General features: G+C 37.2%; 1 protein-coding gene and 1 non-coding gene across 2 annotated transcripts; both read right to left on the bottom strand.

Annotated features, from left to right (window-relative positions):
* Positions 1-398: 398 nt before the first annotated feature.
* On the bottom strand, positions 399-503 carry LOC141716503 (small nucleolar RNA R71). Its single transcript, XR_012573211.1, has one exon. It is a non-coding gene; the product is annotated as a small nucleolar RNA R71 (small nucleolar RNA).
* Positions 504-5,457: 4,954 nt separating this feature from the next.
* On the bottom strand, positions 5,458-7,488 carry LOC141711028 (uncharacterized). Its single transcript, XM_074513489.1, has 5 exons — positions 7,316-7,488; positions 6,724-6,894; positions 6,088-6,184; positions 5,683-5,846; positions 5,458-5,601 (listed from the first exon to the last, which is right to left on the bottom strand). The coding sequence occupies exons 1-3, from the start codon at positions 7,481-7,483 to the stop codon at positions 6,122-6,124; spliced, it is 402 nt and encodes a 133-aa protein (XP_074369590.1). The 5' UTR covers positions 7,484-7,488; the 3' UTR covers positions 5,458-5,601; positions 5,683-5,846; positions 6,088-6,121.
* Between the last annotated feature and the right edge of the window lie 6,575 nt (positions 7,489-14,063).

The raw sequence follows: 14,063 nt of genomic DNA, 5'->3' as shown, positions 1-14,063 counted from the left end.
TGAGAGGTAACAGTTTCATACTGTAACAGAGTTTATTGTTTCAATAAAGTTTGTTTTATGTTACTTAAGTTCTTAAAGTTCGATTTGAGTGTACTATACACTGTATTCACCCCCTCTACAGTGTGTGTGTGACCTAACAGATGATACGGAACTCAGTTCAGCTTGGGGGTTCTCCTACAGAAGACCCCAACATGCACTTCAGGAATTTCATCGAGATCTGCGACACATTCAAGTTCAATGGGGTGACTAAAGATGCTATCAATCTGCGACTCTTCCCATTATCTCTGAGGGATAAAGTAAAGTGTTTGTTACATTCTTTACCACCAGTGTCTATCACCACATGGGAGGATCTTGCTCAAAAGTTTCTCACTATATTCTTTTCGATGGCAAAGACTGCTGTAATTAGGAATGCTCTTACTCAGTTTGCTCAGCAAACTGGGGAATCTTTGTGTGAGGCTTGGGATTGATATAAGGAGACTAAGGAAGTGCCCACACCATGGCATGCCTAATTGGATGATTATAAACGGTTTCTATAATGGTTTGGGTGCTCAGTCTAGACCCATGCTTGATGCAACATTAGGAGGAGCCCCGTGGGCTAAAAGCTATAATGAAGCTTATGAACTGATCAAACTGATGGCTGCTAATGAATAACAGAATCATTCTCAGAGGCTAACTCAGGGAAAGGTAGCAGGAATTCTGGAGTTGGATGCAGCAACTGCTATAGCTGCTCACCTTAAAGCATCGACGATGAAAGTGGACTCTTTGGCGAATTATGGAGTTAATCAAATCTCTAGTATTTGTGAGCTTTGTGCAGGAGTGCATGAAATAGAGCAATGTGCTATTTCTAGCGAATTAGCTCAATTTGTGAGAAACTTTCAGAGATCACATCAACAAGCTCTAGCCACTTATCATCCAAATAACCGCAATCATCTTAACTTCAGCTGGAGTAACAATCAGACTGCTGTGCAACAATCTTATCAGCCATACATAGCAAAGCAGTATTACCTTCCTGGTTTTCAGCAATCGCAATATGCCCCTAGGAAACAACTTCAACTTCAGTAGCTACCGCAAGCTAATGAAAAATCTGAATTGGAGGAGTTGAGGATCATGTGTAAGAGCCAAGCTGTGTCTATCAAGACCTTGGAGAATCAGATTGGGAAAATTGTTAACGCATTACTGAATTATCAACCTGGCACGCTTCCAAGCGATACTGAAGTGCCAGCCAAGAAGGAAGCTAAGGAACATGTTAAGGCAATTACATTGAGGTCTGGAAAGGTTGCGAATCCTGAAAAAGCTAATACTCCAGAATCTAAAGTTGAGGCTGAAGAAGAAGAAGTGCAGAAGGATGCAGAAGTGGAACCAAGGAAGACTACTGTTGAGCACACTCCTCTTGAGGGTAATACAGGGGAGAAATAGATCTATCCTCCACCTCCTTTTCTTAAGAGGCTGTAGAAGAAAAAGTTGGATAAGTAGTTTGAGAAGTTTCTAGAGGGGTTCAAGAAACTTCACATCAACATACCTTTCGCTGAAGCTCTTGAACAAATGCGTAGTTACGTGAAGTTCATGAAAGGTATTCTCTCTAGGAAGGTAAAGCTTGATGACTTAGAGACCGTTGCTATCACGGAGGAATACAGTAATGTGCTGCAACAGAAGTTGCCTTCGAAGCTTAAAGATCCTGGAAGCTTCACTATTTCATGCACCATTAGAAAGGTATCATTTGACAAGTGTCTATGTGACTTGGAAGATAGCATCAATTTGATGCCTTTGTCAACCTTCAAGAAGTTGAACTTTCCTGATCCAAAGCCTACTTATATGACTTTGCAGTTGGCCGACCATTCTATTACATATCCGCGAGGTATAGTGGAGGATGTCTTGGTCAAGGTGGATAAACTCATATTCCCTGTTGATTTTTTAATTCTTGATTTCGAGGAGGATAAGAAGATTCCCATAATCTTGGGAAGATCTTTCTTGGCTACTGTCCGAACCTTGATAGTGTGTAGAAGGGTGAGCTCACCATGCGGGTTATGGATCAGGATATAACTTTAATGTGTTCAATGCCATGAAGTTCCTTACGGAAAATGAGGAGTACTTAAAAGTGGAGTTGGTTGATTCTGTTGTTACTTCAGAACTTGATCAATTGCTAAAGTCTGATGCCTTAGAGAAGGCCTTGTTGGGGAATTCTGATAGTGAAGATGATGAATAGGATGAACAGTTGCAATTTATGAATGCTTCTCCCTGGAAGAGGAAGATTGATATGCCTTTTGAATCTCTGGGAATTGAGTAGTTGAACAAATCGCGTAAGTGCCTCAAGCCATCTATTGAGGATGCTCCTACTCTTGAGCTTAATCCTTTACCTGAACATTTGAGGTATGCATTTTTAGGTGATGCATCTACTTTACCTGTTATTATTGCACCTGAACTTTCAGGTAGCGACGAGGAGAAGCTTTTGAGAATTCTTAGAGAATTCAAATCGGCAATTGGTTAGACTATAGCAGATATCAAGAGAATTAACCCTTCGTATTGCATGCACAGAATTCTGCTAGAGGAAGGAAGCAAGCCTACTATTGAGAAATAGAGAAGGCTAAATCCAATCATAAAGGAGGTTTTGAAGAAGAAAATTCTTAAGTGGCTGGATGCAGGGATCATCTATCCTATTTCTCATAGTTCATGGGTGAGCCCAATTCAGTGTGTGCCTAAGAAAGGAGGTATCACAGTCGTTGCAAATGAGAAGAATGAGCTTATTTCTACATTAATAGTCACGGGGTGGAGAGTTTACGTGGATTATAAGAAGCTGAACAAGGCCATAAGAAAGGATCACTTCCCTCTGCCATTTATTGATCAGATGCTGGACAAATTGGCTGGCATGAGTACTATTGTCTTCTGGATGGTTATTCTGGTTATAATCAAATCTGTATAGCTCCAGAAGATCTGGAGAAGACTACTTTTACTTGTCCATTTGGTACTTTCGCCTTTCAGAGAGTTTCTTTTGGACTATTTGGAGCACCAGCCACATTTCAGAGATGCATGATGGCTATCTTCTCTGATATGATTGGTCAAAATGTGGAGGTGTTCATGGACGATTTCTCTGTGTTTGGTGATTTATTTGATGAGTGCTTGCAGAATTTAGGCGACGTTCTCAAGAGGTGTGTTGAGATGAATTTGGTTCTCAATTGGGAGAAATGTCACTTTATGGTGCGACAAGGTATTATTCTTGGGCACAAGGTCTCTAGTAAGGGTTTTGAGATGGACAAAGCCAAAGTGGGGGTCATTGAAAATCATCCCCCACCAATTTCTGTTAAGGGGGTTCGCAGTTTTCTTGGTCATGTAGGCTTCTACAGGCATTTCATCAAGGACTTCTCAAAAATTTCTAAACCTTTGTGCAATCTTCTAGAGAATGATGTCCCGTTTAAGTTTGATGATGAGTGTGTGGCTGCTTTTGAGTTCTTCAAGAAGCGTTTAATCACGACACCTATCATAACTATACATGATTGGAGTGAACCTTTTGAGATGATGTGCGATGCAAGTGATGATGCAGTTGGAGCAATTCTTGGGCAGAGAAAGAACAACGTATTTCATATGGTCTACTATACTAGTAAGACCCTAAATGGTGCCCAACTGAATTATACTACTATAAGGAAGGAACTTTTGGCTATCGTCTAAGGTTTTGATAAATTTTGATCTTATCTGCTTGGGACGAAGGTGATAGGTTTCACTGATCATGCTGCTATTCGATATCTCGTCTTGAACATGGACTCGAAGCCTAAATTGATCAGATGGGTTTTTTTGCCTCAAGAATTCAAATTAGAGATCAAGGACAGAAAATGGACTGAAAATCAAGTCGCTGATCATCTCTCGCGTTTAGAAGATCCAAGTGCAACTTCACTAGATAAGACATTAATCAATGAGTATTTTCCAGATGAGCAGCTGTTTGGAGTGCAAGAGGAAGAACCGTGGTTTGCTGACATTGTGAAATACCTTGTGAGTAATATAATGCCTCCCGACTTACCATACGCTCAAAGGAAGAAGTTTCTGCATGAAGTAAAGTGGTATATGTGGGATGAGCCATTTCTTTTTCGACAAGGAGCTGACAAAATCATCAGGAGATGTATTCCTTACAGTAAAACAAGGGGGATCTTGCGAGATTGCCACTCAACCGCTTATGGAGGACATTATGGTGGAGAAAAGACAACAGCTCGTATTCTTCAAGCAGGTTTCTTTTGGCCGACCTTATTTAAAGATGCTCATCGGTTTGTTTTGAAATGTGATCGATGTCAATGTGTGGGTAATATGTCCAAGAGGGATGAGATGCCTCTTAATGTGCTTCTCGAGGTTGAAGTCTTCGATGTTTGGGGAATTGACTTCATGGGGCCATTTGTCTCATCTTATAACAATCAGTATATCTTGTTGGCAGTTGATTATGTGTCGAAATGGGTTGAAGTTAAGGGGTTGCCAACAAACGATGCAAAAGTAGTGCTTAATTTTCTTCACAAGCAGATATTCACAAGGTTTGGAACTCCAAGAGTCATAATTAGTGATGAGGGTCGCATTTTTGCAATAGCAAGTTCACTGCTATAGATGCAGAGGTATAATGTTAATCATCGCATTGCTACGGCTTATCATCCTCAGATGAATGGTCAAGCTGAGGTATCTAACAGAGAGATCAAACGCATTTCAGAGAAGGTTATATGTCCATCGAGAAAAGATTAATCTTTGAAGCTTGATGAAGCTGTGTGGGCGTATAGAACAGCATACAAGACTCCATTGGGAATGTCGCCATTTTAGTTAGTTTATGGTAAGGGGTGTCATTTATCGGTGGAGCTAGAACATAACGTGTATTGGGCTTTGAAGAAGTTGAATCTGGACTTGGATGCAGCTGGAAAGAAGAGGATGCTTCAATTGAATGAACTCAACGAGTTTCGACTTCAATCTTATGACAATAACAAAATGTAAACGGAGAAAGTCAAGAGGTGGCACGATAGGGGTCTAGTGCTCAAATCACTGCGCCATAAGTGGGCTATTGTAATGCCTAAATGGTGTTACAATAGTCCCCAAAAGCGTTACAATAGGTCTATTGTAACACCAGGGGGCGTTACGTATACGAGCATTACAATAGACACCCTAATGTAACACTTCACCGATCTATTGTAACAGAGAGGAAAATGTTACAATAGGCACCTACTGTAAAACTAACCAGGCCAAATGTAACGTAAATTGAGTGATACAATAGCTTGATCAAGATTGAATAAGAGGGGCCCATATGTCATACTGTAACACTCTATTTTATAATGCCACGCTATATCTAAATATACTCATACTAGAATAGGAAAAAGCAACTGGTTAATATTAAAAAATTTAATATACATGCTCTGTGTATACAACAATCCCAATACCAAAATAAAATCTCTAATACATATATAAAATACTACAAAAACTAAATAATTACAACAATTTGATCGATCAGTAAAGTTACAACTGCAATTCAAAATAGTTAATCAGCAGATCAGTAAAATTCTTTATCAAAGCTTGGTGACTGCGGCGTAAACCTAAGAAAATGACTCTGCTAAAAACACGTGATAATGTGTATTGACCTTGTTCCTGAATCTACACATTGGAATACGAATGAGAAAAAAGCACAGAAACTAGCAAATGAAAGAATGAAAATTGATGGTTTTTAAACTTTACCTGCAATGAATGACAAAAATCAGCAGATAATTTGGTTTGTTACTTCCCACATACTTGCTCAGCATTAAAATATAGTGTGACATTATGATCAAGCCCCCTGTCATTTTCTCTGTAACATCATTCTCCCTAACGCCTTGTCCGTTATTACCTATAGGATTTAGTTGCTGAAAATATACATATTTATTAACCAACAGTTATCATATCTTGAAACCAAAGAAAATTAAATCAAATTTGCTTTATAGCTCATAGGTAAGTATTTGTTGGGAACGCAAGACCTGAGCAGATTCACCTTGACTGTTTTCATGAATATTCTGTATTTATTAAATATAAAAATATGTTCTACTTTGGACTATTTTGAATAGTTAATAAATTCTTTGAAAGAAATCGCTTATCTTTCAATCGTACCTTATCACATAAACATTCAGCTCTTGCGTTAATCTCAGCACATTAACCTGGAGCTTTGGTTTTTGGTTTGATCATGACTGCCTTTTTCTTGAACACCCTAATACAGAACATTGAGAATTTGCAACTGTCATAATTATTTTTTATGTTGCCTTTTACTTTAAATTCTTCACATAATTATGTTTTCACAGAACAATCAAATCACATCAAGTAGTTGAAACAACCATGGTAAATAAAAACCCTGCTCTAATATAAAATCCCAAAATTAACAACATCAAGATCATAGGTTTTTACCAAAATTCCAACAACCCTGCTTTAAGAAACCAAAATAAATTCTTGAAAAATATAAATAAACATAAAGCCAATAAAATACATAAATAACTTGTATATTCTAAAAAACAAAGAGAAAAAACCACAAATTCAACAACCGAAAATAAGAGAAATCCAATTAAAAATGAAAAAAAATAAGCAATAACTATAAAAAACAAACAAACTAACCAAGCCTCTCTGGACACCATCAGACTTAATCTGAAGAGTGGATGATTATTATAGCTTAAATGACCTCAAAAAAACCACATTAAATCAAAATCTAGTAAAACATAGTGACTTTACTTCATAAGACATGAGTTGTCAATTTACCTTGTCAGGAGGTATGCCCTTCGCCTCTTGAATCTTCAATTCTATTGATAAATTGCTCATATCTGCCAAGACGCCTTTAAGTTGAATAGTACTAGGAAAATCTCCTCGGTATCTCCCAAATATGATTAATGGGCTCTCTAATAGAAGGCCAAGTATACATGAAGGATACAACTGAACAATTATCAGACAATCAGAACTGAAATTTTATAAGATTATTCGAAATCAGATCTAAATAAATGTAAATACAAAATAAAAGAAATTAAAGCACAAAAAATGGCTACTCATTTCACGACATGGACAAGGTAATAAGGGAAACTGTGTTACATATCTTATGAAGTTCCGAGAAAGAAGCAATATACATTACAATTTAGTAAACTGTTAATGTTCAATGGTATAAGAATGAAGAACTATGTGACTGCATGTGTGTAGTGTTCATTGCAATGTACAACCTATGATGAATCCATGATACCAAATGAAACCACGTCTTATTAGTACATCCTTGTTATGCAATTGAAGTAGGATACGCTTGGGACTAGACAGCACTAATAATTCTGAAAGTTAGTGAGAAATCAACTCAATGCATAATGCTTACCTCAAGATCATCAAGATCAAGATTGTCCAAATTGTTGATGCTAATGTTTGCTAGAATGGTGTAGAAAGTCCTGGTAAAGAAACCTTTCATTCGAACTTTAATCAAATCTGAACAAGCATCAAAGATATTTCCAGAGTAGATTATTAGGCTTTTCACTAATATCCTCATCACTAATTCAAAATCAGTAGATAGTATTATTTTTTAAAAGAAAAGAAGGCACTAACTAGATGACTTAATGGAAACTCATACATAAGTATCTAGAGAAAGAAAAGGTAATATCTCTATAAGAAAAATTATTAATGTTGCAAGTGATCCCACCATACTAAACATTAGAGAAAATCTGATACAGTGTTAAAACTGGTTATATATATATAAGAACAAATTTAGAACTACTTAATCCAGTGTGGGGGCACATATATGCATTAGTACAGATACATGTATGTATGACAATGCATTTTCGATTTTGTTGTCCAAAAAAGAATTTTAGCAAAAAAACAAAACTAACCAAGTTACAGAAACTATAAAAGTAAAAAATAAATAGATGTCTTATTGTCTAGCTTACAATGAGGTGGATATATTGACATTCATAGCTAAGCAAAACTTAACATATGTGTTAGTTAAACTATAATAGTGCAATGTTCGGTCATTTGGCTTACACGTTCCCTCTGAACTTTAGTTGCTTCACCTTCATTTCACATTTTCTCACTCTGAAGCAGTTTCACACTAATTTCAAGATCAGAAATTGCATCTTCTAGCTCTATTTTTCTAGTCCTAAGACTTTCAAGCTCATCAATATCTACATCTGGAGTTAAATAGCAGTAAATATTAGTAAAAAGTACAAATATACTTTATATATTTGTATATTTAAACTCACCAAATCAAAAATTTTAAAGATAGCATCCTGATATCTTGCTTTCGCCTCCTCTGCAAGTGCCTAACAAGTATAAAATCCAATCCGTTTCATTTCACCATGCATATTTATGAATAAAATTAATTAATCACATAAAATATCAATACAGAGAGATCAAAATTCAACAAGAATCAACTTAAAATGGTGTATAACTAATTTCGCAGCTGAATCGGGTAATCGAGACACCAAATCTGTCAAAATACCTAATTAGTACCCTAATTACTCAAACATCCAACTCAAATAACTTAATTAGTCAAATACAAATTAATTACTAATCGAACCAGAGAGAAGAAGATGCTAAGAAGTGCAAAACCATAAATATTACTCCAAATCAAACAAAAAACTAAAATTGAGAAATCTAACTAGAATAAAGAAGAAAAGTTTGTAATCATTGTTGTAGTCAGTACAAGAGAGAGATGAAGAGAGAGAAGGGGGGGAGAGAGAGAAAAAGAGTACCTTCGGGGAACAAGTGAAGCCGAGAAAAAGAGTACTTTCAGTTAGTAAATTGTGCATATTTTTTTATTATTTTTTATTTTAGTTTTTTTAATTATTTAATTGTTATTGATTAAATAGGAAAATAAAAAAAAGTCTTTGAATTTATGTATAAAAAAATCTAGATTTAAATCATATTATATGTTACATTGATCATCACTAGTAAATCAGAATATAATTTAATACTAATTTATGATAATATTTCTATTTTAATATTTTTAAAATTAAAAAAGTATATAATATAACACTAGTTGTTGGTGTTACATGTTGTGCAACACCGGAAATTCTCTGCAACATTAGCTTTATAGTTATTGTAACACGACAAGAGAGGTGTTATAATAGGCCAAAAATCTCTTAGCTAATATAACTCTCCTTGTAACACTTGCATTACAGTAGCCCACTTAGGCGTAGTGAATCATTTGTGCCGGGGTAACAAATTCTTTTGTTCAACTCTCGTCTCCGTCTTTTTCCTGGAAAGTTGAAGTCAAGATGGTCAGGGTCCGTTTGTTGTAAAAACTGTGTTTCTAAATGGAGCGGTGGAGATTTTTGAGAATGATTCGAGCCAAGCATTCAAGGTAAATGGTCAGAAGTTGAAGCATTACTATGGTGACACGGCAAACCGGGAGGTGGTTAGTTCCGTTTTATTTTCCTGTTTGATCTCGCATTTCTACGTCGAGCTAACGATATAAAACAAGCGCTTCTTGGAAGGTAACCCAAGTTTATTGTACATTAGTAGGTAGAGGAAGCAAGAAGAAAAGAGAAAAACACAAAAAAATCAGAAAAACAGAAAATTTCAGGGCCAACTTTAGAAGATGAGCGTGGTCGCGCTGATCTAGCGTGTGACCACGCTGATCTAGCGTGCGGCCGTGCTGGAATTCCAGAAACCAAGCGCGCCCGCACTGATCTAGCGCGCGGCCACGCCGATTTGGCAAAAGGTGAGCGCGCCCGTGCTGGTCTAGCGCGCGCCCGTGCTGGGGTCCGAATGAGAAAAAAATAAATAACAGTTTGTGAAGGGAAAATCGGCGTTTTTAATAGAAAATCAATTTCCACCTGATTTTTACTCTTCCACATCCCAAATTTCCCTCTCCATACCAAACTTATTATTCCCACTATTCCCATAATCAATACCCACTTCTATTCCATATCTAATTCTTTTCTCACCTCCTATATATACATACACTTATACATAAACTTCTCCACTACTTCACAAATTCTCAAACACAATTCTCTCTCAAACACTTATCTTTTAATCTCTCTTATTAAATCCCATTGGCACCAAAGAGAAAAAGAACTCAAGTAAGTCACAGCACCATCGATTCTTCGAGTGCGAGTGGTGTAAGGCCGAGGTTTTCAACTCCCGAGGCTGAAGCGGAATATACGAGGCTTCTCTCGAAGCCTATAGCAAAGGAGCGAGGTTTCCTGCCATCAGGGAAGGATGGTAAGTTGTTGGAGATAATTCTGGAGATGGGATGGGTTCCTTTTTGCGAGGCACCCGCTGCTGTGTCCATGAGTGTTGTTTAAGAGTTCTATGCTAATGCAAAGGCGGAGAAGAATGGTTTCACTGTAGTTAGGGGGATGACTGTGGAGTATAGTGTTGATGCGATAAGGAGGGTGATTGAGCAGCCCGTGACGAAGCCCGGCCAGGACACTTGGAACGATAAGACTCCGGAGGACTTCGATCTGGATCTAATTGTTGCTACTTTGTGTGTGCCTAAGACTCATTGGAAGTTCAAGAGGGGCACTACTGATTATTCCACATTCCCTGCCTCGTGCATGAACAGGTTTGCACATGCTTGGAATTCATTTATCTGTGCTAACATCATGTCGTCTTCTCATGTTCATGAGATTACTGTGGAGCATGCTCGTCTGTTATGGGGTATTCTTCAGGGGGACTATGCGGATCTTGGGATGGTTATTTTCCAGGGTATTTTGAGGTTCTTGAGAGGAGGTACTACGGGTTCTATACCCTATGTGTCCGTTATGACGAAGCTGTGCATGGCAGTTGGTGTTCATTGGCCGGCACATGAGCAGCTGTAGCTTCCCAATGCTCGTATCGACAGTTTGACGCTTTTGAACATGATAAAGTGGTATGGTGGGAAGCCCGATCCTAAGGGGCTTGGATATTCTTATGATTATCTGGAAGGTGGAAGGCCAGCTCCTCAGGCATATGCTGGTGGCACGGCACAGGCGAGCAAGGCAGCTTATAGAGCTGAGTTGGGTGAGGCTGGTCCATCGCAGCAGGAGCAGGAGGAAGCAGGAGCTGATGTTGGAGTTGGTTTGAGCACGACGCAGTATAGGTGTCTAGCGAGGAGGATGGATGCAATGCATGACATCCATAGTCGGTTTGCATGTGGTCTCACCCAGGCACTTGAGACTACATTCAGAGCCATCGGTGTTAACATCCACTGGCCAGTATTTGGTGAGGACTCCATGTATCCATCTTCAGACATGCCTGACACTCCACCTGTTGAAGGTGATGATCCTGCTTCCGAGTAGGTATGCCTAATTCCTTACTATTACCTTCACTGAGGACAGTGAATATTTTATGTTTGGGGGTTGTAGTTGAAGTAATATGTTTTGTGTGAGTCGCATATAGTTTTCATATTCATGATAGTTTATTGCATATAGTTGCATATTTTGCATGTAGTTTTTTTTTATTTTATAGTAGTTTTTTGATAGTTTGTTCATATAGTTTCATGCATTTGCATCATAACATGATCGCTTAGATGATTTTTCCGATCGACTTGTGATATTGATGCTAGTATGGTCATGTCGTATTTAATGATGTTAAGTCTTGTCGAATTGATTTGCATGCTAGAGACAATTATATTTCACTAAGTCTTATAGGTTGCTTGAGTGCTAGATCATGATCATGGTTTATTTGTTTGTCAAGGTTCTTGTTTATATTTAGAATTTAGGATATTCTCTTAATAATAAATTAACATGGATATTTAAAAATTAGAGAAAATTGGATTTCATTGCTAGTTGTTGTGGCTAGGTGCCAATGGCTAGTAGCCGGCTCATATTTATATGAGTTGTCTAGGGTTGAGCGAGATGGAGGGAAACACACTCGTTCAGAAATTTGTGAAAAAAAAGAGAAAAAAGAAAAAATAATAATAAATGTTATGTATAATTGATCACGAGTGGGCTCTTTAGTAATCGAGTTATTAAGTTCTTAGGGGACTTTATGCCTAGTGATCTAAGGCTTTTATAGTCTGGGATCTACTAACCTAACGCTCGTTATATGGGTACTATTGTATAAGTATTTTGTGGACCTCACTCATTGCACGGTCAAGTAAGCATACTTCTTGTTTTGTTGAGAATAAAAGCATGAATCCTTATAAAACTCCAAATTAAGAATTGAAGTGTTATAAGTTATTTTGAGTCTATCTTTCATTCTATTTAAAACCTTGCGATTGCTTTGATGAGTAATGAGTCATGATTGTTGATCTAGTTGCGATAATATATCTCTAAGCAGTTGCACACACACACGTCTCTGGTTTTTAGGTTAATTTGTGAGGTTTGATTGATTTTAATGCGAGTAACTGTATTTGTTGAGATGTTCCTTGTTGATTGGTTTAGTTATTCTATTAGGGATCGCTGCATTCATTTAGTTGCATTCATGCATTTTTTTATTTTCTTATTCTTTGAGTCTGTTTATGCTTGAGGACAAGCATTGATTCAAGTTTGGGGGTATGTTGAGTGGCATTTATGACACTTTATTACGCTCCGTAAAGCTTTGAATTGGTGTATTTGTACTCAAGTTGTTGGTATTTTTATGTGTTTTTATAGTGTTTTTGCATTGCAGGCATTTTCAAGGTAATCGGGTAAATTAGCGTGGTTGTAGTGCTAATTTGGTGTTTGGATGGTGTTGGAATAAAAGCTCGTGAAAAGACTGGCTCAAATCAACAACAAGAAGAAAAGAATTCAGAATTTTATTCAGGAGGACGGCGCGCCCGCGCAGGTCAAGCGCGCGGCCGCGCCCAAAGAACAGAAATTTAGCTCGCCCGCACTGGTCAAGCACGCGGCCGCGCCAGGTCGGGGTAGCAGAATTCTGTTTCTATTAGGATTTTGAGAGTTTGAAGCCCTGGTCAATTCTACAGCAAATATATACATAAATAAAGACGTTTTGCATAAGGAGAGACGTACAAAAGCTAAGGAAAAAGGAGTAAAAAAGACCGGATAGCACAATTCAACCAAGGCGAAGAAAATCTAGTTTATTCTTGTGATTCTTTGTTTAAGTTGTAACATTGGATTCTAGTTTTCTTATTCTTGAACCTTTGCTTGTGTTTCGTACTTGGTTTTATTAAGTATAAAGACTACGTTTATTATACCGTGCTTTCATGGGAACCCACGTTGACGATCAGTCCGATTATGGGCTAATCATTACCGTGGGGTTCTAACGGATTTATTTATGAATTTCTTTTATTAATTTGTTTTGATTCCTTAGTGTGTGGTGATTGTATGATAACCTAGTATTGGTTGTGCTTTATTCATCTTATGAGCGTCGCGAACTTATAAGATAGTGTGTTAATTCTTAATGAAGCGAAAGTGAATTTAAGGATTTAGAACTTGCCATGCTAGCATAGGTTCATGTGTTATTGTTATGCATGATTCATAGGTAATTTTAACCATTTTACTTACCATATGTAATCACGATAGATAACTTGTGCATTAAACCGTTATGTTGTCAAATTCTATAGAAATATAGGGTTTCAATATAATTGGTGTTATTCAGCTTCTATCTCTTTTGTGGATGTCTGGTAGTATGGTACTCGTACAATGAAAGTTGGCATTTATCAGTTTTGTATTATCTGATTAGTGTCATCACCATTATGTGCTAAGGTTAAGAACAAAAATGCTATTGAATGAAGTATTTAATGAAGTTAGAATCCCATGTTTGTGTTATATATTATTCAACTCTCTTTAGTTAATGTTCTTAAGTATAATTCTCATTAGTTAATCATAGTATAATCAAAACTCAATTTGTTATTCATCTTAGCATTGAATAATAGCCTTGCATAGGTGCATAATCACAAGGTTAGCCTAAAACAGTCCATGTGGGAACGAAATAAAAATAATTCTATATTACTTGCGAACGCGTATACTTGCGTGAATTTTAGCGTGTTTAGCGACTAACATGGGTCCAGGTCCTGTCTCTCATCGTTTGTAACTAGGAGTTTTTCCTCCTCTAGCCATGATTTAACAATTCAAAATATAATGGTACGATTATGCAAATAGCAAGGCTTTACAAAAAAATAAGCTTCGCAAAAAACAACTTAATAGGGAATACAAATAACCTTGATTGCATAATTAATATCACATTAATTAGGCTTGTTTTGGTCT

This window comes from Apium graveolens, chromosome 3 (genome assembly GCF_009905375.1).
Source record: "Apium graveolens cultivar Ventura chromosome 3, ASM990537v1, whole genome shotgun sequence".
Classification (NCBI taxonomy): Eukaryota; Viridiplantae; Streptophyta; class Magnoliopsida; order Apiales; family Apiaceae; genus Apium; species Apium graveolens.
Note: the sequence above shows the minus strand (reverse complement) of the source record. Positions and strands in the feature narration are given on the sequence as shown.